This window comes from Heloderma suspectum, chromosome 2 (genome assembly GCF_057233095.1).
Source record: "Heloderma suspectum isolate Gila_16-S chromosome 2, 16-S_ref, whole genome shotgun sequence".
Lineage (NCBI taxonomy): Eukaryota > Metazoa > Chordata > Lepidosauria > Squamata > Helodermatidae > Heloderma > Heloderma suspectum.
The window spans coordinates 189,403,571-189,430,098 of NC_139459.1; the positions used below are offsets into that span (position 1 = coordinate 189,403,571).

Sequence of the window (26,528 nt, forward strand, 5' to 3'; positions counted from 1 at the left end):
GCGAATGTCCCTCTCGGCGGCGGGTCCCGGCGGCATTTTGGCAGCGTTTCATGGGGGGCGGGGGCGGCGGCCGGTCTCCCGACCGGCTGCTGCTGCCGCCATTACAAAATAAAAAAGTAAGTAAAAAAACAACACACACCCGTGATAGGCTATGTGATGATTTACGTAGCCTATCATGGCTAGATTTCCAAAGTCATCCGTAATAGGCTACGTGACGATTTACGTAGCCTATCACGGCTGACTTTGGAAATCGTCACGTAAATCGTCACGTAGCCTATTACGGATGACTTTGGAAAAAAAAAGCACGTACGCAAATGGCGGCGGCCCATGGGCGCCGCCATTTGCATTCCTTATTTTGGCACGTCTAGTCTATGTAAAGATTTACATAGACTACGGCGAAAATAAGGGCACGCTGTTTGCGTTGCCCTTATTTTCGCCGTAGTCTACGTAAATCTTTACGTAGACTAGACGTGCCAAAATAAGGAACGCAAATGGCGGCGCCCATGGGCTGCCGCCATTTGCGTACGCGCTTTCCCCCCCCAAAGTCACCTGTGATAGGCTACGTGACAATTAACATAGCCTATCATGGCTGACTTTGGAAATCTAGCCGTGATAGGCTACGTTAATCGTTACGTAGCCTATCACGTTTTTTTTTTTCACTTTTTGTTTCGCTGCCGGGGAGACGGGGCGCTTCTCCCCGGCCTGAATTTTGGCTGGGCAAGGTGGGACGCCTCCCCCCCTCGCCTGAACTTCGGGGGGAGAAGTGAAGCGCCTCCCCCCCACCGCGAAGCCAAGCTGAGAAAAGGTAAGTGACTCTCGTAGATCCCTAAAATTCCCTCTGCTCTTCCCCAGAAGTATATTCCCTCAGGTCGGACACCTTCCGACCTGAGGGGCTCATCTTCCGGTGTCATATCTTTTAGCCTTGTGATACATTCCATGGGGTTTTCTTGGCAAGAATACTGGAGTGGGTTGCCATTTCCTTCTCCAGTGGACCACATTTTGTCAGAACTCTCTGCCATGACCTGTCTGTCTTGGGTGGCCCTGCACGACATAGCTTATGATTTCACTGAGTTATGCAGGCCCCTTCGCCACACCAAGGCAGTGATCCATGAAGGGGTTGCCGTGATAGGCTACGTAAATACTTATGTAGCCTATCATGGCCTCTGCAGGGATGCAAATGGTGTCCCTGCATTAGCCGTGATAGTCTATGTAATTATTTACGTAGCCTATCACAGCTATGATGAGAAAGCGAATGGCAGCACGTAAGTACTCCGTTTTGCGTGCCTTTCATGGGGTGGGAGGGTGGGGGCTTTGTTCCCCATGGATTTTGGGGGGCTGAATGCACTGGCATTCGGCCTCACTGAGATCCATGGCAAATTCTCTGACATCCCTACACCAAATTATCCCCAGGCAGTAGCGTATTTCAGGAGCCTTCAGACATGAGTTTCCTCCAGTGATCATTGTCCTCTTCTGGATATCCTTCCAGACTGGCCATCAACTGTGCCAATCACCATGCTTGGTGTTGCCGATGCAGCTGTGCTGGTAGAGGGACTGGCACAGGGATGAGGAATAGCCATTATGCAGACCCAGCAAGTCTACTGCCAAGTCCCTATGATACTAGTGACTAGTGATACTAGGACGGGGTGGCTTGTTTTTTCCTCCAGTTTTACAAGTACTGTCAGTGTCTGCTGAGGAATGTGAGGTCTGAAAGCACAAGTAAGAGACCCAGTCCCATCCATGTGGAGTTGGGGCCAAGCCAGACATTACTTCAGTTGCATGGCTAGCAGCCACATCACTTAAAAAAAAATGCAGGAAGAAGGAGGGCTGCTTTCATTGGGAATCAAGTAACCCTTGATTCATCAGCTGTTATCCTGATGAAAATTACACACATGCACCATTGTCAGTGCCACAATTAACTTTAGAAAAAATGCCCCCCTTGGAGCTAACAAGAGGTCATTTATATGCCTGGTTTGGCCCTTTCAAGTCTGGCATGCACAATGCCAGAGGTGCTGCACACGTCCATAGCACCAGCTCATCACAGCTGGCATAGGTTGGCTCCCACACACCCCTGTCCCTGTGGCCACCAAGTGCTGAGTGGTGATGAGAACATATCATCAAAGAAATGAGATTGGCTCATGCTTGGATTTGGGTTTGAGGCCTAGTTCTCACGAACAGCAGATGATGAGATACGTTTGTCTGGGCTACACCACTTCAGACTGCTTGTGAGGATTCCAATGATGGACTGCTCCCTTCTCCATAAAAAAATGGATTCTTCTTACACATAGTATATGACCATAACAGGGAGATGGTAATGCTGGAACCTGTCTCCCTGACATGTTAATCCCTATTCATGCGTGTGAGCGTAAAGTGTGGAAGGAGTGCTGTTTCATGTGCTCAGCTTCACATGCTTAGAATTCGTCTTCCAAACTTATTGTTCAAGGTCAGGGGTTGAAACATGTTGGCAGGAGGGTGCCCTGCCAGTGGACATAGGAATCCCACTCCCCCACCACATTTGATGCCCACATGCAGTCTTTGAACACATGAATAGGGTTTTAGTTTTTCTATGTGGATTCGCAATCGCAGTATTGGGAAGATGCGTTACAAGCAATGCAGAAACAGATTCTCACTGAGTATCAGAACTGGGACAGAGGGATCTCCCACATTAGGGTTTCAGTCCCTGTCCAGACAAGATTACATTTGTATTTCCCTTCCCTTGAAGCAAGTTGCTTGACTTGCTTGCATGGGTAATGCAGATTAATGGAAAACAGGTTCTGGAAAGCAGCCGACATATGGCTGAATGGGACCTTATTCCACTGAAAGCAAAGCAATGCAAGCCGACAGTATCCCCACCCAGAAATGTTTCATGGCTCCTAGTTTCACTTCCCTTCTAGTGATGCACATAGGAAGTGGCTGAATATGACCAACTCTTGGATTCTTTCAGTAGCCATTGAAGCACGTGGACGTGTCGTTGGGGGCCGTGAAGTAAGAAAGCATTCGTGGCCCTCACAGGTAAATACAATGCCTCCTTTACAGAAAATGATGTTTCTTCCCCTCTTTTGCATTTCACTGGGGTGGGGGGGAAGTAGTTGGGGTGCAATTCTGAATGAAAAAAAATGAGACAAGGAGAAAATGGTTTGTAGTCCCTTTTTTATTCTTCCCCATCCCACTTCTAGTTCTCTGTTCAAGGCTGCAGATTCTCCTGGTTGCCTTTTCTTTCTTTTTATTAATGTCAAGACAATGCATATAATGCCCAATTAGGGCCCCTATTTATACCAAACAGTGCTGCGTTGTAAGCAAAGGAAACAGGGAGAATCTGAGTGGCCAGAATTCTGAGAAGTGACAGAAAAGCTGCTTACTATATACTAGGGGTGTACAAAACCACACTTACCTGCGTCCGTGGGAGGTCCACTGGGGGGGGGAGTCGATCCATTCCTCCCCCTGGAATCCTCGACAGGGGGGAAGGAGATCTGTCCCCCCCCCCGGAATCCTCCCCTGCCAGCTCCGCTTTGTGGCAAGTCCATGGAGCTGCCGCCTGAGGCCGCCTGCTGCAGCCTGACTTCTGGCCATGGCCAGGCTGCGGCCGCAAATGGCGTCCCATGTAGGGGATGCCATTTGCGTCCCTGCTTTGCCTTGTTAGGCTACGTAAGGATTTACAAAGCCTAGTATGGCAAAAAGGGAGGCACGCAAATGGCATAGAGGACGCCATTTGTGTCCTTCCCTTTGGCCGTGATAGGCTATGTAAATCTTTACGTAACCTATCAAGGCCAAAGGGAGGCATGCCAATATTGTCTGCTACACATGACGCCATTTGCAGCTGCAGCCCGGATGGCGGCCAGCAGCAGCCGGATCCAGACCTGCCGGAGGCAGGTAGGATCCAGTCTGCGCAGACTTCACGGGGTGGCAGGGGGGATTGCTCTGTTCCGCCACAGACTCCGGGGGGCCGGATTCCAAAGAATCTGGCCTCACTGGAGTCCATGGCAGAATTCTCCACCATCCCTACTACATACACACCAGCCAGAAAACTAATTGCAACACTTTCCCAATACTGGCAAGAAAATGCTTAGCAGGCAAATTCTAGAGTATACACCATCTGAGGGGCAAAGTCCCCTCTCCACTGCCATGTAAGCAGCTGTTGGCGCCCCCTTCACCTGCAAGTCTCCCCCGCCCCCACAGCATAATTTGAACTGGAGCACCATAGAAGAAATCTGCAAAGTACCGAAATGGAGAGGGGCCCTAAGAAGAAACCAGAGAGTCTGCAAAAAGGAAATGATACATGTAAGACCATAACAAGAGCCATGCCAAGGGACTATCTAGTCCAGCATTCTGTTCACACAGTGGCTAACCAGCTGTTGACCGGGAACTAGGGGTGTACAAAACTCCACTTACCTGGCTCCGCCAGGTTCTGCAGGTGGGGGGAGGTGATCCATTCCTCCCCCCCGGAATCCTGTCCAGCCGGCTCCGCTCCACAGCCAGTCTGCAGAGCTGCCGGCTAGGCCAACCCACAGCGGGGCCTCCAGCTGCTGCCAGGCTGGTGTGGCTGCAAAAGTCGTGGTGTAGTGGCTAGAGTGTTGGACTGGGAGCCGGGAGATCCAGGTTCTAGTCCCCACTCAGCCATGGAAGCTCACTGGGTGACTTTGGGCCAGTCACAGACTCTCAGCCCAACCTACCTCACAGGGTTGTTGTTGTGAGGATAAAAAGGAGAGGAGGGGGATAATGTAAGCCGTCTTAGGTTCCTTTGCAAGAGGAAAAAAGGCGGGATATAAATGCAATAAAATAAATAAATAAATAAATAAATAAATAAATTTGTGTCCCTACGCCGGCCCTATGCCGGCCCATGATAGGCTACGTAAATATTTACGTAGCCTATCATGGCTAAAGCAGGGATGCAAATGGTGTAGGGGGCGCCATTTGCATTCCCGCTTTAGCCGTGATAGGCTATGTAAATATTTACTAAGGATGTCGGAGAATTCCACGACGGATCTTGGAAATTCCCCCCCCCCCGAAATCTGTCACGGAACAAAGCCCCCCACAAAGTCCCCACCGCCCCCACCCCAGGAAAGGCATGCGAAACGGAGCACTTACTTGCTCCCATCCACGCTGATTTACGAATGGTGGCCATCCTGCGGCCACCATTTGCTTCCTCCTCTTCATAGCCGTGATCGGCTACGTAAATACTTATGTAGCCTATCACAGCTAATGCAGGGACGCCATTTGCATCCCTGCGGAGGCTGTGATAGGCTATGTAAGTATTTACGTAGCCTATCACGGCGGGGGGGGGAACGCAGTGTACGCAAATGGCGGCGGCTACCGTCATTTGCGTACGCTGGGTTCCCCCCCCCTGCCATGATAGGCTATGTAAGTATTTACGTAGCCTATCACGGCAGGGGAAAAAAACCCCCAGTGTACGCAAATGGTGGCAGCTACCGCCATTTGCGTATGCTGGGTTTTTTCCCCCTGCCGTGATAGGCTACGTAAATATTTACGTAGCCTATCATGGCTCAATACAGGGACGCAAATGGCGGCTACGACAGCCGACATCTGCGTCCCTGCAAGGCTGCCCAGATGTCCGGCTGCAGGCAGCTGGAGCCGGCCGGCGGCTCCGTGGCTTGGCTGCGGAGCGGAGCCGGCCGGGCAGGATTCTGTGGGGAGGGATGGAGCGCCTCCCTCCCATTGAGGATTCTGGGGGGAGGGACGGAGTGCCTCCCCCCCCACCGCAGATTGCCCAGCGCGGAGCCAGGTAGGTGTTTCCTACATCCCTAATATTTACATAGCCTATCACGGCTGAAGCGGGAATTCAAATGGCGCCCCCTACACCATTTGCATCCCTGCTTCAGCCGTGATAGGCTATGTAAATATATACGTAGCCTATCACGGGCTGGTGTAGGGATGCAAATGGCGGCCGCTACGACAGCCACCATTTGTGGCCGCAGCAGCCTGGCAGTGGCCACAGCCGCCGCCGCTGCTGCCTCCGGAGCCGCCGGCGGAACCGAAGCCGAAGCTGGAGCTGCAGTCAGGTAGGCTCCATTTCGCAGGGCTTTCGCGGGGTGGAGGGGAGGGGGGGCTCTGTTCTGCCGTGGATTCCGGGGGCCCAAATTCACTGGAATTCAGGCCCCCTGGGATCCATGGCAGAATTCTCTAACATCCCTACCGGGAACCCACAAGCAGGGATGCAGGAGAAATTCGAGATGGACTAAAATGAGCTGAGATTTATAAGAATCTGACCTGCTGAATCCATTGTGGAGTTGCCACGTGGAGTTCATGGACTTTTGGATGATTTTTTTACTTTTGGAAAATTTACGGATATAAATTTGTAGGAAAATACATAAGTTTCTGCTGAGGAAACATTGAATGGAATGGGGGACAATACTGTAAATGTTATGTACTAAGGTAAATTATATAAATATTTACATAAATACTTAGGTAATTATTTGCATATTTTTCGGCATGATGAAAAAAAAATCCGCATCCATCTGTGGGTGGATGATGGAACAAAAAGCACTGGACAATCCGCGGAACACAGAAGGAGCTGATTTCACACAGTCTGTACATCCCTACCCACAAGCAGGACACAAGGGCAACAGCACCCTCCCACCCATGTTCCCCAGCAACTGGTAAACATAGGAATACTGCCTCTGATACTGGAGGTAGCACATAACCATCAGAACTTGTAGCAATTGATAGACTTCTCATCCAGGAAACATCCTTTGTAGGGTATATGCTGGTTTGTACTGGTGCCAAATGAAAAAAAATATTCCAGACCTGATTGAAGGATTATTATTTTCATTTTGTCACATCGGTGAAGAAAAGAATGCAGAATGCTGTGCCTCGGAGGTTTTAGGATTCAAGCAGAAGAGGTGGCATTAATTTTCTCAGAGCCTTTTATTGAGGGCCAAACTAAATGTGGCATTAATTGAATGAACTTAATTAATGCATGTGTTTTGGAAAAACATAAAAGCAGCCATGGGTGGGCGGCAGCAACATCGGGACCACAGAAGCTGGGGAGGGAGATTTCAATCCTTCCTCCACTCCTTCATGGTCTCAACAAAAATCTCCCACAAGATTCTATTTGCATTGGGAGGGAAGCTTTATTTAGGGGCTCTGTTGTTAATATATTCTTGCCTGCAACCTTTTTTTTTCCACACCAGAGCAACTTCCCAAATCATAGTGTCATGGGAAGTCTGTAGTATTGTGTGAAGTAAAGAGATGCCCTGCTCCCAAGGCTTTTGTATATCTCAGTTAAATGCTTACTTAATGGCCTTTGATGGCTGGTGGCAGATGGAAATTTGCAGGTTTCAACCCTACCAGCTTGGGAGGAGGCTGAAGTTGGGTGTAAGAGAGAGAGACGGAAGGAAGCCGGAGAATACAAACAGAAGCTTGAATTTTAGTGGTAAGAGAGAGGCTGAATTTTGCAAGCTGTCCCCTGAAACATTCTACCACTTGAAAAAAGGGGGAATAAAGCAATAATACATGTCTTTAAAAGACACTCGGTCTCACACACACAGGCACCCACCTACACAGACAGACATATACACACAGAGGCACCTGGGGGCGCTGGTGGCCACAAAATTGTAATAGAAGTCTATCTGTGGCTGTGTTCTCATGAATCTAAGAGAACAACACTGGGTATTTGAGGGCTATTCTAGCACAATAAGCACACAGCATACTGAGTTGGTTTTTTTCTTGTCTCCTTCAAAAGTCTGGGGCAGGGGTTCAGCTGCTGGCAGCCACTGAAGCAAATCCTTCCATCTTTGGGACTGTGTTTGGCCCCATCAGTTAGCAACTGGAAAGAACCATATGTACAGAATCTTAGGGTTACTGGTGGTCCTTACATGGTCAGGACGGAGCTTTGCCCCACCGTTGCATTCGGCCGCTCTCCTCAGTGTGCTTCTCTGGTCAAAGCTAGTTACTCACTGGGGATCTGGCAAGTTATTCATTCTTACAAGGATCTCTATTCCAGCTCCTCCTTCACTGTAACTTCTGCCAGTGTGACTAACACAGGAACTCAAGATTTCAGAGGACTTAGGGGACAATCCTATCCACACTTATCTGAGAGTTAGCCCCATTGAATTCAGTGGGGCTTACCTCTGAGCTGATGTGCATGGGACAGCGCTGCCAGAGTGTCGTCACTGAAAGTGCAGTTAGCTGGCTGTGCAATGCTTGCCTTTGCCACGTCAGGAGGTTCAAGGTGAGTAAGATTTGCACGAGTGCTCGAGAGGGGCCCAGGATGCATGTGGAAACTTGCCTGTTGTACTCTTCTGAGCAAGAGCCACATCATGAACACATGCACACTGTTGGCCATTTTTCCTTCCTAGCTTCCTTGATAAAAAGCAACTGTCAAACATGTGCCCATATCATGCTCCCACTCACACAACCTTTTAGTGACGCGTCTGCTGGAGCTGGCTTCCTCAGTCCGTGCTTCCAGGCTGGTGTCAAAGGTAGGCATGGTTGGGCACCTGCTGAGGATCCACACGCCAGCAGGGGCCCACTGGCAAGAGCCCCCCGGATGTGCTCCTCCTCTTCACCATCGCGACCTGCTTGCTCAGCTGCCTCTCGCTCTGGCCAGGCAATGGTGGTGGTGAGGAGAGGAGCAGGAGACGCCACAGCCTGCTTGCTCACTGGCTCCCTGCCTGCCTGTCCAGCAAGGAAGTGGCAGCAATGATGGGAAAGAGGATCGGGAGCAAGAGCAGCCTGTGACAATGGTGGTGAGAAGGGAGAACTCACTGGGGTGTGGCATTGAGGGGGTCTCACCCAGGGTCCCTCAGAAAGCTGGAACTGGCACTGTCCACTGCCATTAAGCTGGCTGCAGATACCTTTAGTGCTCCTTTGGTGGCAAGAAATGCAACTCCCTCTCTTACCTCCCCATCTAGGCTTCCCTCCAGTTCTTGGTGGATGGCACCTGGTACCATAATTGTGGTGGGACACTGGTGCACCGAAACTGGGTGATGACAGCGGCTCATTGTGTGGACAGGTAACAGAGAGCGATACCTTCACTATCTTGAGAGCTCATGTGCTTTTAATCAGGTGATGTACAATGCTGGGATGGAAGGTTAATGCTGGATAAGGTTTGGGGAGAAATCTTTCATCTTGTCTCTGTTGGAATGTAAAACACTGGGGAACTGTACCTTTTCTTTCTCGCGGTTAGCTACATTGCAGAGAGGAGGCAATAGTTGATGATGGTCCTTGGATACAAGAACAATGCAGAACTGACTTTGTTTGGTTTTGCTTCTTTCAAAACCTGCTCCTCTTTTTGGTCTCTGTTCATAAATTGTTTGAATTGGATGGTCCTTCCAATTGCATCATGTCATCATGTGCCATAATGTAAAATTATTCCTTGTTCTATGGAGTCTTGGAGTGTCTTCTTGGTAGGGATGTACGCAAGTTACTTACCGTTTCGCGGATCTGCTTCACGGTGGGGGGGGAGGCACTCCGTCCTTCCCCCTGGAATCCTCGACGGTGGGGAGGCACTCCGTTCCTCCCCCCGGAGTCCCGCCTGGCTGGCTCCGCTCCATGGGGATTCATCAGACATCCGGCCGCTGGGTAGCAGGGACGCAAATGGTGGCGGCCGTAGCCGCCACCGTTTGCGTCCCTGTATTCAACTGTGATAGACTATGTAAAGACTTACGTAGCCTATCATGTCTGGGTAAAAAACAACAACACATGTACGCAAATGGCGGCAGCTATGGCGGCTGCCATTTGCGTTCCTTATTTTTCGCCGTCTTAGTCTACATAAATATTTACGTAGACTATTACGGTGAAAATAAAGGGGAATGCAAATAGCATAGTGGGCGCTATTTGTGTTCCTTTTTGATTCGCCGTTTTAGCCTACGTAAATATTTACGTAGGCTAGAATGGTGAAAAATGAAGGAATGCAAATAGCTCCCACTACACTATTTGCTTTCCCCTTTATTTTCATCGTAATAGTCTACGTAAATATTTACGTAGACTAAGACGGCGAAAAATAAGAAACGCAAATGGCAGCCGCCATAGCCACCGTCATTTGCGTACGAGTTTTTTAAAATCCAGATATGATAGGCTACGTAAGTCTTTACATAGCCTATCACGTCTATGTAAAAAAAAAAAAGACCAGATTGCAAATGGCGGTGGCAGCAGCTGGTCAGAAGACCAGCCACCACTGCTGCTGCTGCCGCCGAAGCTGCTGCTGGAGCCGCCGCCATCTGGAACATCCGCCCCAGGTAAGTCTTGTCCCAGGGGGGATCTGTGAGGGGAGCGGGGGGTGGCAGGCCATTCCGCCATGGATTTCGGGGGACCTAATGCCAGTGCATTCGGCCTCACTGAAATCCATGGCGGAATTCTCCGCCATCCCTACTTCTTGGCTGCATTGACCCACATTATATTTTCTGAATCACTGAGAGAGTAGTAAGCATGTCCTGGTGGTTTCCATAAAATCACTCCATTGGCTATGTCTTATCTGGCTGTATAGACCAGGGGGGATCTTGTTCATGTAAGAAATCACCGACAATGGAGCATGTTATATCATGTCCGAATAACTGAATACCTGTGATACAATCCTGAGAATGTTAATTCTTCTTCATCTGTAAAGCAAGCTTCTAGACCTCATGGTTGTGGAGCTGCCTGGAAACCTGCAGAAAGCTCAGCAAAAAGTTCCACCATCTGAAGAAAGTGGCACTTCCGTGTTCTGCATTAAGTGTTTGCCTCTCCCTTGCTGCCTCCAGTCACTTCTCCCTTTGTTGGTCCATCCCTCAGCCATGCCTGTTCTCTCACGAGATGCTACTCCATGAAAGGCTGGGGTAGCAAGCCTCGATTCTATGAAAAACTTGAGAACTCTTCATGTCAAACACTGGATTGATCTGATTATGAGTACTGAGCTTGAGTTCTCTTGATGAGGACCTTCACAGTCCAGTGCAAAATGTTAAAGTGACCATGCCCCAAAGCTGTCTGAGAAAAAGATGGGCTGCAAATCTTACCCTCTTAATGGTTCTTATGTCTATAAGTACAATGCTTTACTTCAGTACAAACTCCTTAATCAGTTGCTCTCCAAAATAAAAATGAATATTTTGCACTTCAAAAGAACCTTTGGCAGAACATACCCATTGTCTTGCAGATCCCATGGAAGTGGGGAGTTACAACCCTTACTACCCAACAGTGAACCTCTTATTTGTTTTGGAGTAGCTTCTATCAAATGTGGGAGGATGTTTATATATGAAGCTGTCAGGGCTTGTTGAAAGATTCCACATTGGAAACATAGTTCCATTTTCCTGCCCTTTTATTTACAGAAATGCTACATTTCGTGTGGTTCTTGGTGACCACAACGTTCAGGTGTATGAAGGCACGGAACAGGTCAAAAGTGTGGGGCGCATCTTTTCGCATGGTAATTGGATCCAAAACAAATTTCTTAATGGGTAAGTCAAGTATGGTTCTGAAAACATTGCCCAACTGCATAAACCCTATTGCAACAGGGTTCCAATATGTCTGAGGTCCATAGAGCTAATTTAGGTAAGACTTTGGACAGCACCAGCAAGATTTCAGACTCTCAACAGGAAACGGCAAGGCCATGTCCCAACCTGCTTTTGGAAGTCTGCTCAGTTCCACCACCAGCTTGCCAGCTGCTGTGGGCAGTGTCTTGGTCTGGCCATGAGCCAGAGACCCCTGGGAAAAATGGATGTCTGATGGTGGCTTAGGTGCTTCCAGACAAGGCTTTGATTGTGCCATTGCCGGCCGAGGAGGAGATGATGACATCATAACCCTACTGTGTTTTCCCACTGCTTTTCTCATGTTTTTTTTCTTACCACAAAACAATCAATTCAGGAGAAAAAGACAGAATACCTTCATAGTGCCTTCTGATCGGTAGTGCTGGGATCCCTCCATCTGAAAGCACCTGTGGTCAAGTGGCAGATAGGGTCAAACTGGAGCTTCAGGACCTTGGATAGCCCCAAGCAGACCACTTGTCCTGACAAAAGCCCTGTTCAGAAGCTTGCCTGGGAGGAAGAGTGTGGCCCAAGAAGGATAAAGGGCTCCAGCTGAGCTCCAGACTTTAGCCCTGTTCAGAAGTTAGCGGCCCACATGTAGTGGTAGTGGGACCACCCTCCTGGCCCCGGCCCCCAAAGTTATACAGCCTGCTAGCCCCACACCCAGATGAAGTTGTCAAATGCAAACGTCTGAAAAGGGGAAGCCTCTGTGCTTGTAGCAAGACACACATATGTTCCAATTTACAGGACTCTGTGCTTAATGCGCTGATGTTGGGGGGGCAGCAGGTAGTGCAACTTTGTTTTGAGTTGGGAGGTGAAGGCCACCTCCCTGTCCATGCATTAGCTTTCCATGGGAAGGGCTAACTTCTGAATAGGGCTAAAGCCTAGACCTTTGATGCCTCTGGGCCAGGCTGTTCCTTCCAGGCTGTTCCTGAAGGGAGGGGAGCCTTAAAAGAGTAGTTCTTTGGCCTGAAACCTAGCACTCTGCTGCCTATCATTCAGTGTCCGTGTTGCCTGTGCTGTCAAGAAGGCTTTTGAAGCCCCTGGTGTGAAGGAGGCCAAGGATCTCTCTTCCAGTGGTGTCTCAGCCAAAGGACTCCTGGCGGATAGGCTCTGGCTCAAGGTCTGTGCTGGGGCCCAGCTCTGGGTTCAACCTTCCCAGGGTTTGTGCCACCCCACCCCTCTTTCTGACCCACCGGCTGCCCCTCCACTGTGTCAGACCTGGCTGCTGCTCAGGGGGAGGTTCACAGGAGACAGGCTGCTGTTCGAGAAGTACAAGCCCAAAATGGGGTGAGGGGGAAGGTCAGTGTTAGAGCATGTGCCTTGGAGGCAGAAAGTCCAAGGTTCAGTCCCAGAGATCTCCAATTAAGTTTCTCAGGTGATATAGCTGGAAAGACCCCTGGTTGTGACCTCTGCTATCTACTGGAAAAGTGTGCAAGCTTCACTAGTGGACTATCTCAGTGTGGGGCAGTTTTCCATGTTCTCATGGTCTCTTGGGTGCTCAGTGAACTAATTACACAGTTCTTTGTATTCCAGACAATAACCCAAATCAGTTAAATTTTGTATTCTTTGTCTCACAAATATGCAGAAAGTATCTTCTGCATTATTGTTGTCTGTTGTTGTTGTTTTGGTTTAAGGACCTTTACAGTTTTCCCTTTGCCTTTTGTTGATTAGAACAGCAATTACAGGAAGCATGTCAGAAAAGTGATTCCAAGGGCCACTTCATTATACTTTTCCTACGAAGAAAGCACTCCCATGTGGCAAAAGGGGCCAAAACTAAATGTCACAAGAGATGCATGGCTGCCACCAAGAACAGCAGTCCTACATCATTTTGTCTTCCCCTGGTAACATTTACAAACTGCATAACATTGCATTTTTGAGTGTCCCCATCTCTGCTCCACTTTAGTTTCTGCCACTGAGGGGGTGGGGAATTCTGAGCACACTGATGTGTCATCATACTTTGTTTTTCCATGATGGGATCCTTATGAGAACAGAATGAGAAGTGCATTGGAGTATTACCCGGACTTTCATGAAATCAGCTTTGGTCCATGAGGGACACACAAAGCAGGAAAAGCCAAGTGTACAGTACCTTTAAAATCCAGTTTTCAAGGGCCCAGAGTGCTTGAACGGAACATACTCCTGGGTGGGGGGAGTAGAACTGAATGTCATCAGACTGGCAGGGGTTGCTCAATCAATGAGAGAGGCTTGTTTGCCCCCGGTGGCCCCGCCCCCTGTCCAGCCCCCCCCCCCCCGCTACCATGTTATTATGAATGGAGAGCAACTAATTCACAATTCTGAAGGCTCCTGTCAAGGGCTCCTTGGAGGCTTCTCTCAGTCTAATCCAGTAGCCAAGTCCAGACACAGACAAAGGAATTCCTTTCAAAGCTTTATTCTTCTTTTACAACTTAACAACTATACCGATTGCAACTAGATCTGAGCAGCACAGTACCTATGCCCTAAGTTGGAACAGTTGGTCCCTGTTTGAAAGGGAATTACTGGCAGACCTCTGAACTTAAGGACTAGGGAGAGTCCCTCCCCTTTTCCCTTGGAGCCTCTGGGCGCAGCCGTTGTTTGCGCGCCAACCGGGCACTACGCCTCCTTTCCGCGCCCTCCATCTGGCGCCGCTCTCAGCGTCTGCATCGCGCATCCACCAAGTCTGCTATCTGTGCTTGGTCACTCCCTGGACTGCTAACTAAACTAGGAATGCTGGTGGGAGGAATCTCCGTCAGCTGTTGGTCCTGGGAAAGAGGAGCGCGCTTTAATGCTTTAACACTTTAGTGATTTACAATGGCTCCATATGCACTGAAATCTGTTAAAGATTCACTGTAGGGGAGCAAGATTTATTTCTTACTTCCGAGTTAACACGCACAGAAGGGGATGCTTTACAGAGAGTCTCATTCATCATTGGAATATGTTGAAGATTCATTGTAGGGGAGTGAGATTTATTTCTTACTTATGAGTAAGCATGCATAGAAGGGGGGATATGGGAAAAAAACTACTTCACTTGGGGAAACAAGAGGGAATGGGGTGTCTCACCCCCTTGACCATGTCACTGCCAGGTCATAGAGGTATGCCCAGGATTTAACGTGGTGGTGGTGGGGACTTGGCACACTGTGGCAAAACTGATGGGGAGCCAATTTCTGTAAAAAGTCAGAGTAAAAAGAGTTTCAGAAGTTTTTCAAGAGGGAACCAGCTGGTTGGCAGCCGATTGGTGACAGAGTCATCTGTCATGAACACTGTCAGACTGCTGTAACTTTGCAGCAAATCGCTTATGAAAACAGCCCCCATATCACATGCTGCCAGGGGAGAGAGGGCAAAGAGACATGTGACAGCCACCTGTTTCCCACAACATCTCACTCCAGCCTTAGTGCAATATCTGCTCTAGTGACTAAATTGTGCACACAGGAATCTGAAATGGTAAACAGGGAAACTAGTGGAAAAAACTGTACAACTCTTAGAGAGAATAACAAAATGGTGGCATTTAGCTTTCTGTTACATAGGCATGGATTTTTTATTATATTTAGAATTTTGGTTAGTCACCTCAATTCCATCTGAAAAAGAATGAGGTATATTGTATTTAAAAACCATTGAGAATAATTCTGGCTTGTGCATTGTTGGAAAGCTCAATGGATTCTTTTTCTTCTTTCCTCATCCCGCTCCTCGTTGTGCTTTTGTTCCTTCACAGGTATGACATTGCCTTGCTCCATCTCTCTCAAAGTGCAGACCTGAACAGCTATGTGCAGCTTGCTGAGTTGCCACCATCTGGTCAGATTCTGCCCAACAAACATCGGTGTTTTATCACTGGCTGGGGCATGACCGAAAGTGAGTGGGGTTATTGTCACTCCTGCAGTGTGCCAGGTATCAAGGCTGCCTCTATGGCTGACTTAGTTCCAGCTGTAGATGCTCACACTTTTAATCTCATTTGTCCCAGATTCCAAGCCTGATGCATCAGATACCCTGCCTTGGTGGCTTTTTAGCAGGTAAAATAGTATTTAAATGGCTATGATGAATATTGTAGCTAGGGATGTACGAAAGTCACTTACCTTTTCGCAGCTTGGCTTCGCGGTGGGGGGGAGGCGCTTCACTTCTCCCCCTGAAGTTCAGGCGAGGGGGGGGGAGGCATCCCGCCTTGCCTGGCCAAAATTCAGGCCGGGGGGGAGGCTTCCTGCCTTGCCGGGCCGAAATTCAGGCTGGGGAGAAGCGCCCCATCTCCCCGGCCACGAAACAAAGTGTAAAAAAACAAACAAACAAACAAAAACCCCGTGATAGGCTAGGTAACGATTAACTTAGCCTATCACGGCTAGATTTCCAAAGTCAGCCATGATAGGCTACGTAAATCATTACATAGCCTATCACGGGTGACTTTGAAAAAAAAACAAACGCGTATGCAAATGGCGGCGCCCATTTGCGTTCCTTATTTGGTCCCGGTAGTCTACGTAAAGATTTATGTAGACTTAGGGATGGCAGAGAATTTCTCCCCAAATCTTCAGGGGGCCGAGCGCCAACGCATTTGGCCCCCCAAAATCGGCGGTGAAATTCTCTGCCCCCCCACCCCCCCGGGACGTGACTTACCTTTGGTGAATGTCCCTCCCGGCGGTGGGTCCCGGCGGCGGTTCGGCAGCCTTTCGTTGCGGGCGGGGGCTCCCGACTGGCTGCCACCGCCGCCATTGCAAAAAAAAAAACCTAAAGTAAAAAAAACCCAAAACACCCGTGCATAGGCTACGTAAATCGTCATGTAGCCTATCACGGGTGACTTTGAAAAAAAAAAAAAAGCGCGTACACAAATGGCGGCGGCCCATGGGCGCCGCCATTTGCGTTCCTTATTTTGGCACGTCTAGTCTACGTAAAGATTTACGTGGACTACAGCGAAAATAAGGGCACGCTATTTGCGTTGCCCTTATTTTCGCCGTAGTCTACGTAAATCTTTATGTAGACTAGACGTGCCAAAATAAGGAACGCAAATGGCGGCGCCCATGGGCCGCCGCCATTTGCGTACGCGCTTTTTTTTTTTTTCAAAGTCATCCGTGATAGGCTACGCGACGATTTACTTAGCCTATCACGGCTGACTTTGGAAATCTAGCCGTGATAGGCTACGTAAATCATCACGTAGCCTATCAAGGGGTCGGGTTTTTTTTTTACTTTTTGTTTCGTGGCCGGGGAGACGGGGTGCTTCTCCCCAGCCTGAATTTCGGCTGGGCGAGGTGGGAAGCGTCCCCCCCGGCTGAATTTCGGCCGGGCGAGGCGGGAAGCCTTCCCCCCTTCACCTGAACTTCGGGGTGAAAAGCGAAGTGCCTCCCCCCCACCGCGAAGCCAAGCTGCGAAAAGGTAAGTGACTTTCGTACATCCCTATGTAGACTACGGTGTAGTCTACGTAAATCTTTACATAGACTACCAGGACCAAATAAGGAACACAAATGGCGGTGCCCATAGGGCGCCGCCATTTGCGTATGCGCGTTTTTTTTCAAAGTCACCTGTGATAGGCTACGTAATGATTAACGTAGCCTATCATGGCTGACTTTGGAAATCTAGCCGTGATAGGCTACGTTAATCGTTACGTAGCCTATCACGTTTTTTTTTTTTTTTTTTTTTACACTTTGTAATGGCGGCGGCGGCGGCCGGTCGGAAGACCGGCCTCCGCCCCCGCCCCCGACGAAAGGCCGACGAACCGACGCCGGGACCCGCCACCGGGAGGGACATTCGCCAAAGGTAAGTCCCATCCTGGGGGACGGCGGGGGGGGGGCGGAGAATTTCACCACCGGTTTCTGGGGGCCGAATGCATTGGCGCTCGGCCCCCTGAAGATTTGGGGAGAAATTCTCCGCATCCCTAATTGTAGCTGTCATGAGAATTGGGCTGAACATTGGCAACTGGAGTGGGTGGAATCTGGTGAAATCTAACATACCCCAAGGCTCTGCGTGCCATGGGCCTCATCCAAACAATTGGTGCTATCCATGCCAATGCAGGGCTGCCATCTTGCTTTGCCCCATGATAGTCCTGGTATCTCAAAAGTCATGCCAGACAGGCTACCCATGGTGGTGTTAAAACTCTGTTGCTATTTCCTTGGGCCAGCTGAATCCTAGTCTTTGGCATATTTTTTGCACAGCTAATGGGGAGCTGTCAACAGTCCTGCAGGAAGCCCAGCTCACTGTCGTGGACTATGCAACCTGCTCCAGTCCATCCTATTGGGGCTACACACTCAAGAAAACCATGGTGTGTGCAGGAGGCGATGGGAAACACTCAGGATGCAAGGTAGTCCCGTGCTAGAAAAACATACCATGCAAAGCACAAGTGCTTTTAGAGTGGAGGCTAGTTTAAGGGGGAGGATTCTCCCCAAAATTTGTAAGTGAAGCCTCTCAGGCAGATTTTCAAATTATAATTTGAACTGTATCCAGTGCTGTGTGTTCTGCTACTGTTGAACCACCCAGAATGCTTCGGCTATTGGGTGGTATAGAAATGTAATAAGAAATCATTAAAAGTAGGGATGGGGGAGAATTTCTCCCCGAAACTTCAGGGGGCCGAGTGCCAACGCATTCGGCCCCCCGAAATTGGCGGTGAAATTCCCCGCCCCCCGCCCCCCCCGGGATGGGACTTATCTTTCACGAATGTCCCTCCCAGTGGCGGGTCCCGGCAGCGGTTCGTCGGGTCTTTGTCAGGAGCAGGGGCGGCAGCTGGTCTTTCGATCGGCTGCCACCGCCGCCATTACAAGTGCAGTAAAAAAAAACCCCAAACCCCGTGATACGCTACGTAACAATTAACGTAGCCTATCACGGCTAGATCTCCAAAGTCAGCCGTGATAGGCTACGTAAATCATCACGTAGCCTATCACGGGTGACTTTGAAAAAAAAAAGCACGTACGCAAATGGTGGCCCCCATAGGGAGCCGCCATTTGCGTTCCTTATTTGGTCCCTGTAGTCTACGTAAAGATTTACGTAGACTACAGGGACCAAATAAGGAACGCAAATGGCGGCTCCCTATGGGGGCCGCCATTTGCGTACGCGCTTTTTTTTTCAAAGTCACCCGTGATAGGCTACGTGATGATTTACGTAGCCTATCACGGCTGACTTTGGAAATCTAGCCGTGATAGGCTACATAAATCATTACGTAGCCTATCACGGGGGTGGTTTTTTTTTTTTCGTGGCCGGGTAGACGGGGTGCTTGTACCCGGCCTGAATTTCACCGGCAAGGGATGGGGCGCCTCCGCCTGGCCTGAATTTCGGCCAGGCGAGGCGGGGCGCCTCCTCCCCCTCGCATGAACTTCAGGGGGAGAAGCGAAGCGCCTCCCCCCCACCGCGAAGCAAGCTTCGAGGACAGGTAAGGGACTTTTGTCCATCCCTAATTAAAAGAGGGTTCCCAATCTGGCCCTCCAGGGGTCCCCAGGTTGCCCTACCCCCTTCCCCCCAACCACATATCACTTAGTGGTTTCCCAGCCTTTGTGTTGTTCATGTCCCCATTCTGAAAGGTTGAAATGCCTCTCTGAAGGCTCAGTGACTGGCAGGAAGAACCTTAAGTTAAAATATCCTGGCATTTTGGTCCTGCCCCTTTTTTTCCTTCAGCCACACCCACCACTGGAATGTGGCCCCTGAGAGTTTCTTCCAAATGGGATTTGGCCCTTGGGCTGAACATGGCTCTGCACCTTTGTCCCAACAACAAAAGACATACAGATGGATAATGTTGTTCTGTGATTTCCCCTTCCTTAAGTGAGAAAGTGCCATCAAGATTGCATCTTTGCTTCCCCCATTGTCTGGAGCTGACACAAAGATGCTAATACTAAGAGGGCATTTTCTCCCAATCTCCAAGATAATATGGATCTATGGAAGATATGGACTGGGCATTCAAAGATTGCTGAATTTGCATCCTTTCAGCCTAATTCCCCCACCCCAAATTCCAACTAATTTAAAAATTTTATTCCAGTTTCATTTGGAATTTGGTGAACTATTCCCCTCCTTGTCCACTCTTTGATTTTTCAATTGATTGGGTTTAGATTCAGAAGGGCCACCACCACAGCCCATTCCCTGAGTGGCATTTTTTTTTTAAACAAAGCAAATCATTGGGACTTGTTCATTTGGACAGGTGCATTGACACTAATATCAATTTCCCCCTTGGAGAGAACAGAAACTGTGTGGGGGTGTGTGTGTTAGGGGGGTGGGAGTGTTAAACACCCTCCCCACACTCTGCAGTTCTGGTACTGAAGCCCTCCCAAGAGTTTTAAAAAAAGATATATGAAATACAGTCATGTGTTTCACCTATCTGCTGGTTGCACACTAGCTACACATTTGCTTAAAGAGATATTTCATTCTTTGCAGAAAAAAAATCAAAGAAAAAACAACACATCAAAAATGCTGGTGATGCATGTTTGTTTACCGTCTCTGCTTTGTATTCCAGGGTGACTCTGGAGGGCCGTTGTACTGCCTGGTGAATGGCAAATACTACGTCCATGGAATCACTAGCTTTGGTATGGTTTCTGATTGCAATATGTTTCAGAAACCCACTGTGTTCACAGATGTCTCTGCCTATATTCCCTGGCTCCATATAGTAAGTCCACTCCTGGGGTCACAGACTGTATCTGAAATACATGCTTACCCCAGTTTACCTATTTTTTATTTTATTTCATTTCATTTTATTACACTTATAGCCTCCCTTCCCACTAAAAATAGGGCTCATAGCAGTTCCTATGGTTTACTCCCACAGAACTAGTTTTATGAGGGCACTGAGTCTGTCGTGCTGAAAAGTTGTCTGGGTGGTGTCTTTCTGCACAGCATTTCCACAGAAATGAAGGAGGAAAGTGCCACCAGAAAGAGCTATGTGGGAAGGGGGTTGTTGGATCCTTGAATATAAGCTACAGAATGGGGATGGGAATAAAACACAACTACAATCTGCAGACTCAGTCAACACTTTGTACAATTGCACTCGCAGGCCTTCCTGTGCTCCCACAACCCCATGTGACCCTAGGCCTTGGCCACAAACTTTCTGTTTCTAAGAAAGCCTTGACTAGTATCCCAAATAATAGAATGTCTCTGAATTATAACATCCTGTATAATGGTTGCACAAGAGATGCTCTTTGGGGCTGTGCTATCTACACGGACCCACCGGTCCTACTTCTGTAGAATTGGCACAGTCCCAGGTTGACTAGTGGGTCCTTATGAAATTGGCCCATCGGCCCCTTGGGGAACTCTCTGTTAACCCCCCTGCCCCCCCATAAATGTCCACTCTTTGTTGTTGTTGTTCAGTCGTTCAGTCGTGTCCGACTCTTCGTGACCCCATGGACCATAGCACGCCAGGCCTTCCTGTCCTGCGCTCTCTCCCGGAGCGTGCTCAAGTTCATATTCATTGCATCCGTGATGCTATCTAGCCATCTCATCCTCTGCCGTCCCCTTCTCCTTTTGCCTTCAGTCTTTCCCAGCATCAGGGTCTTTTCCAGGGAGTTTTCTCTTCGCATTAGGTGGCCAAAATATTGGAGCTTCAGCTTCATTATCTGTCCTTCCAATGAGCACTCAGGGTTGATTTCCTTTAGGATGGACTGATTTGACCTCCTTGCAGTCCAGGGCACTCGTAAGAGTCTTCTCCAGCACCACAGTTCGAAAGCATCCATTCTTCGGCGCTCAGCCTTCCTTATAGTCCAGCTCTCACAGCCATACATTACTACTGGGAAAACCATAGCTTTGATTAGACGGACCTTTGTCGGCAAGGTGATGTCTCTGCTTCTTACTATGCTGTCTAGGTTGGCCATAGCTTTCCTCCCAAGGAGCAAGCGTCTTTTAATTTCATGGCTACAGTCACCGTCTGCGGTGATCTTGGAGCCCAAGAAAGTAAAATCTGTCACTGCTTCCATTTCTTCCCCTTCTATATGCCAGGAAGTGATGGGGCCAGATGCCATGATCTTCGTTTTTTTAATGTTGAGTTTCAAACCAGCTTTTGCACTCTCCTCTTTCACCCTCAACAAGAGGCTCTTGAGATCCTCTTCGCTTTCTGCCATTAGGGTGGTATCGTCTGCATATCGGAGGTTGTTGATAATTCTCCCAGCAATCTTAATTCCGACCTGTGATTCATCCAACCCGGCATTTCTCATGATGTACTCTGCATATAAGTTAAATAAGCAGGGTGACAATATGCAGCCTTGTCGTACTCCTTTCCCAATTTTGAACCAATCGGTTGTTCCATCTCTGGTTCTTACTGTTGCTTCTTGATCCTCGTACAGGTTTCTCAGGAGACAGGTAAGGCGGTCTGGTACTCCCATCACTTTAAGAATTTGCCACAGTTTGTTGTGATCCACACAATCAAAGGCTTTAGCGTAGTCAATGAAGCAGAAATAGACGTTTTTCTGGAATTCTCTTGCTTTCTCCATGATGCAGCGAATGTTGGCGATTTGATCTCTAGTTCCTCTGCCTCTTCTAAATCCAGCTTGTACTTCCGGTAGTTCTCGGTTCGCATACTGCTGAAGCCTAGCTTGTAGGATTTTGAGCATCACCTTGCTAGCATGTGAAATGAGCGCAATGGTGCGGTAGTTTGAACACTCTTTGGTGTTGCCCTTCTTTGGACTTGGAATGTAAACTGACCTTTTCCAGTCTTGTGGCCACTGTTGAGTGTTCCAGATTTGTTGGCATATTGAATGCAGCACTTTAACAGCATCATCTTTTAGGATTTTAAATAGCTCGGCTGGAATACTGTCATCTCCGCTAGCTTTGTTGTTACTAATGCTTCCTAAGGCCCACTTGACTTCACTCTCTAGGATGTCTGGCTCAAGTTCAGTGACCGCACTATCATGGCTATCAGGGACATTCAGATCTTTCCTGTATAGTTCTTCTGTGTATTCTTGCCACCTCTTCTTAATCTCATCTGCTTCTGTTAGGTCCCTGCCTTCTTTGTCCTTTATCATGCCCGTCTTTGCACAAAACTAGGGGTGCACGAAAGTCACTTACCTTTTCTCGCAGCTTGTTCGCGGTGGGGGGGAGCGCTTCGCTGCTCCCCCCACGAAGTTCAGGCTGGGGGGGGGAGGCTTCCCGCCTCACCCGGCCGAAATTCAGGCCGGGGGGGGGAGGCTTCCCGCCTCGCCCGGCCGAAATTCAGGCTGGGGGGGAGGCTTCCCGCCTCGCCCGGCCGCGAACACGAAAGTAAAAAACAAAACAAAACAACGTCCCCTGATAGGCTACGTGACGATTCACGTAGCCTATCACGGCTAGATCTGGAAAGTCAGCCGTGATAGGCTACGTGAATCGTCACGTAGCCTATCATGGGTGACTTTAAAAAAAAAAGCGCGTACGCGAATGGCGGCCCCCATAGGGAGCCGCCATTCGCGTTCCTTATTTAGTTGCTGTAGTCTACGTAAATGTTTATTTAGACTACGGCGAAAATAAGGGCAACGCTATTTGCGTTGTCCTTATTTTCGCCGTAGTCTACGTAAACATTGACATAGACTACAGCGACCAAATAAGGAAGGGGAATGGCGGCTCCCTGTGGGGGCCGCCATTCGCGTACGCGCTTTTTTTTTTTAAAGTCACCCGTGATAGGCTACGTGACGATTCACGTAGCCTATCACGGCTGACTTTGCAAATCTTGCCGTGATAGGCTACGTGAATCATCACGTAGCCTATCAGGGGACGTGTTTTTTTTTTTTCTTTCATTGCAATGGCGGGGGCGGCAGCCGGTCGAAAGACCGGCTGCCGCTCCCGCCCCGCTCGAACACCGGACGAACCGCCAGCCGGACCCGCTGCCGGGAGGGACATTCAGGGAAGGTAAGTCCCGTCCCGGGGGGGGGCGGGGGGAGGGGGGGGCGGAGGATTTCTCCCCGAAACTTGTTCGGGGGGCCGAACATGTTGGCGCTCGGCCGCCCGAAGTTTCGGGGAGAAATTCTCCGCCATCCCTACACAAAACGTTCCCTTGAGATCTCCAATTTTCTTGAAGACATCTCTAGTCTTTCCCATTCTGTTGTTTTCCTCGATTTCTTTGCATTGTTCATTTAAGAAGGCCTTCTTGTCTCTCCTTGCTATTCTCTGGAACTCTGCATTCAGTTGGGTATATCTTCCCCTTTCTCCCTTGCTTTTCGCTTCCCTTCTTTCCTCAGCTACTTGTAAAGCCTCCTCAGACAGCCACTTGGCTTTCTTGCATTTCTTTTTCTTTGGGATGGATTTCGTTGCTGCCTCCTGAACAATGTTACGGACCTCCGTCCATAGTTCCTCAGGCACTCTGTCTATCAGGTCTAATCCCTGAAATCTATTCCTCACCTCCACTGTATATTCATCAGGGATATGATTTAGGTCATACCTGAACGGTTTAGTGGTTTTCCCGACGTTCTTCAATTTAAGACGAAATTTTGCAAGAAGCAGCTCATGATCTGAGCCACAGTCAGCTCCAGGTCTTGTTTTGACTGACTGTATGGAGCTTCTCCATCTTTGGCTGCAAAGGACATAATCAATCTGATTTCGATATTGACCATCTGGTGATGTCCATGTGTAGAGTCGCCTCTTGTGCTGTTGGAAAAGAGTGTTTGCTATGATCAGCGTGTTCTCTTGGCAAAACTCTATTAGCTTTTGTCCTGCTTCATTTTGTACACCAAGGCCATGCCTGCCTGTTATCCCAGTGATTTCTTGACTTCCTACTTTAGCATTCCAATCCCCTATGATGAAGAGGACATCTTTTTTTGGTGTTAGTTCTAGAAGGTGTTGTAGGTCTTCATAGAACCGATCAACCTCAGCTTCTTCGGCCTCAGTGGTTGGGGCATAGACTTGAATTACTGTGATGTTGAATGGTTTGCCTTGGATTCGTACTGAGATCATTCTATCGTTTTTAAGATTGTACCCCAGTACTGCTTTTCCCACCCTTTTGTTGACTATGAGTGCTACTCCATTTCTTCTAAGGGATTCTTGCCCACAATAGTAGATATGATGGTCACCTGAATTAAATTCGCCCATGCCTGTCCATTTTAGTTCACTGATTCCCAAGATGTCGATGTTCAATCTTGCCATCTCATGTTTGACCACCTCCAGCTTACCTTGATTCATTGATCTGACATTCCAGGTTCCTAAACAATATTGTTCTTTACAGCATCGGATTTTCTTTTCACCACCAGACACATCCACAGCTGAGTGTCCTTTCGGCTTTGGCCCAGCCGCTTCACTCTTTCTGGCGCTACTTGGAAATACCCTCTGCTCTTCCCCAGTAGTATATTGGACACCTTCCGACCTGAGGGGCTCATCTTCCGGCATCATATCTATGTCCACTCTTGCAGAGCTACAATTTTATGGTTCCTAAAATTTTGAATAAGTCGAAATTGTAAGCTTCTCCCACAGTTTCCATCATAACGATTGGTGTGTAAGTAGGAGGGCTTACATATTGCATGAGCTACTGAGGAGAACTGTGGTGTGCAGAGGTACATAGCGCCCCTGTAGAATCTCCTGGCCCCCCACTGGGAGGAGTGGAGTGCAAGTATTGGCCTGGCCACAAGAGTGTAGCCCTTTACTTGTCCCTATTGGTGTGAATGGAAACCATTCACTGGTATGGGAGAAGGTAAAGTATATGGTCCCAGGGCATGGTCTGAAGTGAGATGCATCCTTCTGGATGAAGCACAACAGGTCAGTGCCTGGATGGGAGACTCACCTGGGAACCCATGTCTGTGAGTTTCATCATGGAAGAAAGGCAGATGTCAATGTAACAAACAAGTGTAAACAAGCAAACAAAGGTGGGGAGTCCAGGACACCTTTAGGTGAAGGTAAACCTAATCCTAGTAACTGCAGCGATCGAGAAGGAAGCCTGCTGCTGTCTCCTTAGCCTCATTCTTGATTCTTTTTCTTATACTAGATTGTGATGGAAAGTTGGGACCTGATTGTGTGTGTGTGTGTTTGTGTGTGTGTGTGTGTGTGTGTGAGAGAGAGAGAGAGAGAGAGAAAGAGATATGAACATACTGTATACATAGAATCATAGAACAGTAGGCTTGGAAGGGGCCTACAAGGCCATCAAATCCAACCCCCTGCTCAGTGCAGGAATCCAAGTCAGAGCATCCCTGACAGATTGCTGTCCAACCTCATCTTGAATGCCTCCAGTGTGGGAGAGCCCACCACCTCCCTACGTAAAGGGTTCCAATTACATAATTAAATAAAATGCACATGTGTGCTTACAAGCAACTAAATAATATGAGGAGCTGGAAACCTATCTCCTCTCTTCAGCTGGAGCTTTCCCTGCTCGGACTCTGCATTACCACGAGCTTCACCTATTGGTTCTGCCTAGAATATAAATGGGTACTTTTAGAAATCGTCTTTCTTATTTTAAAAGAATGTTCGGCCTCATAAGAGTAACCTTTCCCTCCCCTCTCCCTCCCTTTCTAAAACCCCCTTTTCAGGTAATGGCCCTAAACTGAATGAGCTAGAAAGGAGAAAGTACGTCAGAAGTGAATGTCATTGCCTGGTCTGAACATGCCACACATTTTCTGTTAGTCAAATATTGTGGTGTCTGTAACCCTTAGCAAAAATAAAGCTTTACATTAGACTATTTTGCTCTTCCTTTCTTTTTTTTTTTGATAATTCATTGAGTTTTATATGGAGTTCACGGTCAAGAAATCAGTAACATAAGGTAATTATGAAGTTATCAACATCACACATTTTCTGTATTTATGTTCTTTTTTGTTAGTTTTGTCTTGCATTCTCCCTTCCTTGAATACTGGAATGTACTGTATCCCACAAAAAGTTATTGATCTCTGACACCCATCAGCCCCAACCAGCATGGTCAGTGGTCAGGGATTATGTGAGCTGTAGTCCCATAACAATGGGAGGACCCAGCTTGGTGCAAAAGATCCCAAGTTCACATATAAGCTGATGGTATCTGAGCTAATGGTGACTGATAAAGAAAGAGATCTTAGGGTTGTGGTGACAGCTCATTGAAAATGTGGACCCAGTCTGTGTTGGCTGTGAAAAAGTCAAATTCAATTTAGGTATAATTAGAAAAGGAATTGAAAATAAAACAGCCAAGATCATGCTCCCTATAAACAAATCTATGGTGCGACCACACTTGGAATGCTGTGTACAGTTCTGTTCACTGCCCCTAAAAAAAAAATATTGTATAGCTTGAAAAAAGTGCAGAAAAAGGCAACTAAAATG

General features: G+C 48.4%; 1 protein-coding gene across 1 annotated transcript; it reads left to right on the forward strand.

Annotated features, from left to right (window-relative positions):
* The first annotated feature begins 2,100 nt into the window (after nt 1-2,100).
* On the forward strand, nt 2,101-20,388 carry LOC146353607 (chymotrypsin-like elastase family member 1). Its single transcript, XM_084829753.1, has 8 exons — nt 2,101-2,222; nt 2,892-3,009; nt 8,868-8,968; nt 11,256-11,381; nt 15,133-15,269; nt 17,549-17,694; nt 19,828-19,977; nt 20,359-20,388. Exons 1-8 carry the CDS (start codon nt 2,101-2,103, stop codon nt 20,386-20,388), a joined length of 930 nt encoding a protein of 309 aa, XP_084685879.1.
* The last annotated feature ends 6,140 nt before the right edge of the window (nt 20,389-26,528 follow it).

Excerpts from the sequence above, each read along its gene's own strand:
- LOC146353607 (XM_084829753.1), top strand. The coding sequence starts at position 2,101 with ATGAGAACATATCATCAAAGAAATGAGATTGGCTCATGCTTGGATTTG. Across the intron at positions 15,270-17,548 it reads TGGCTGGGGCATGACCGAAA|CTAATGGGGAGCTGTCAACA; the intron begins GTGAGTGGGGTT and ends TTTTTTGCACAG. Across the intron at positions 19,978-20,358 it reads ATATTCCCTGGCTCCATATA|GCCTTCCTGTGCTCCCACAA; the intron begins GTAAGTCCACTC and ends TTGCACTCGCAG.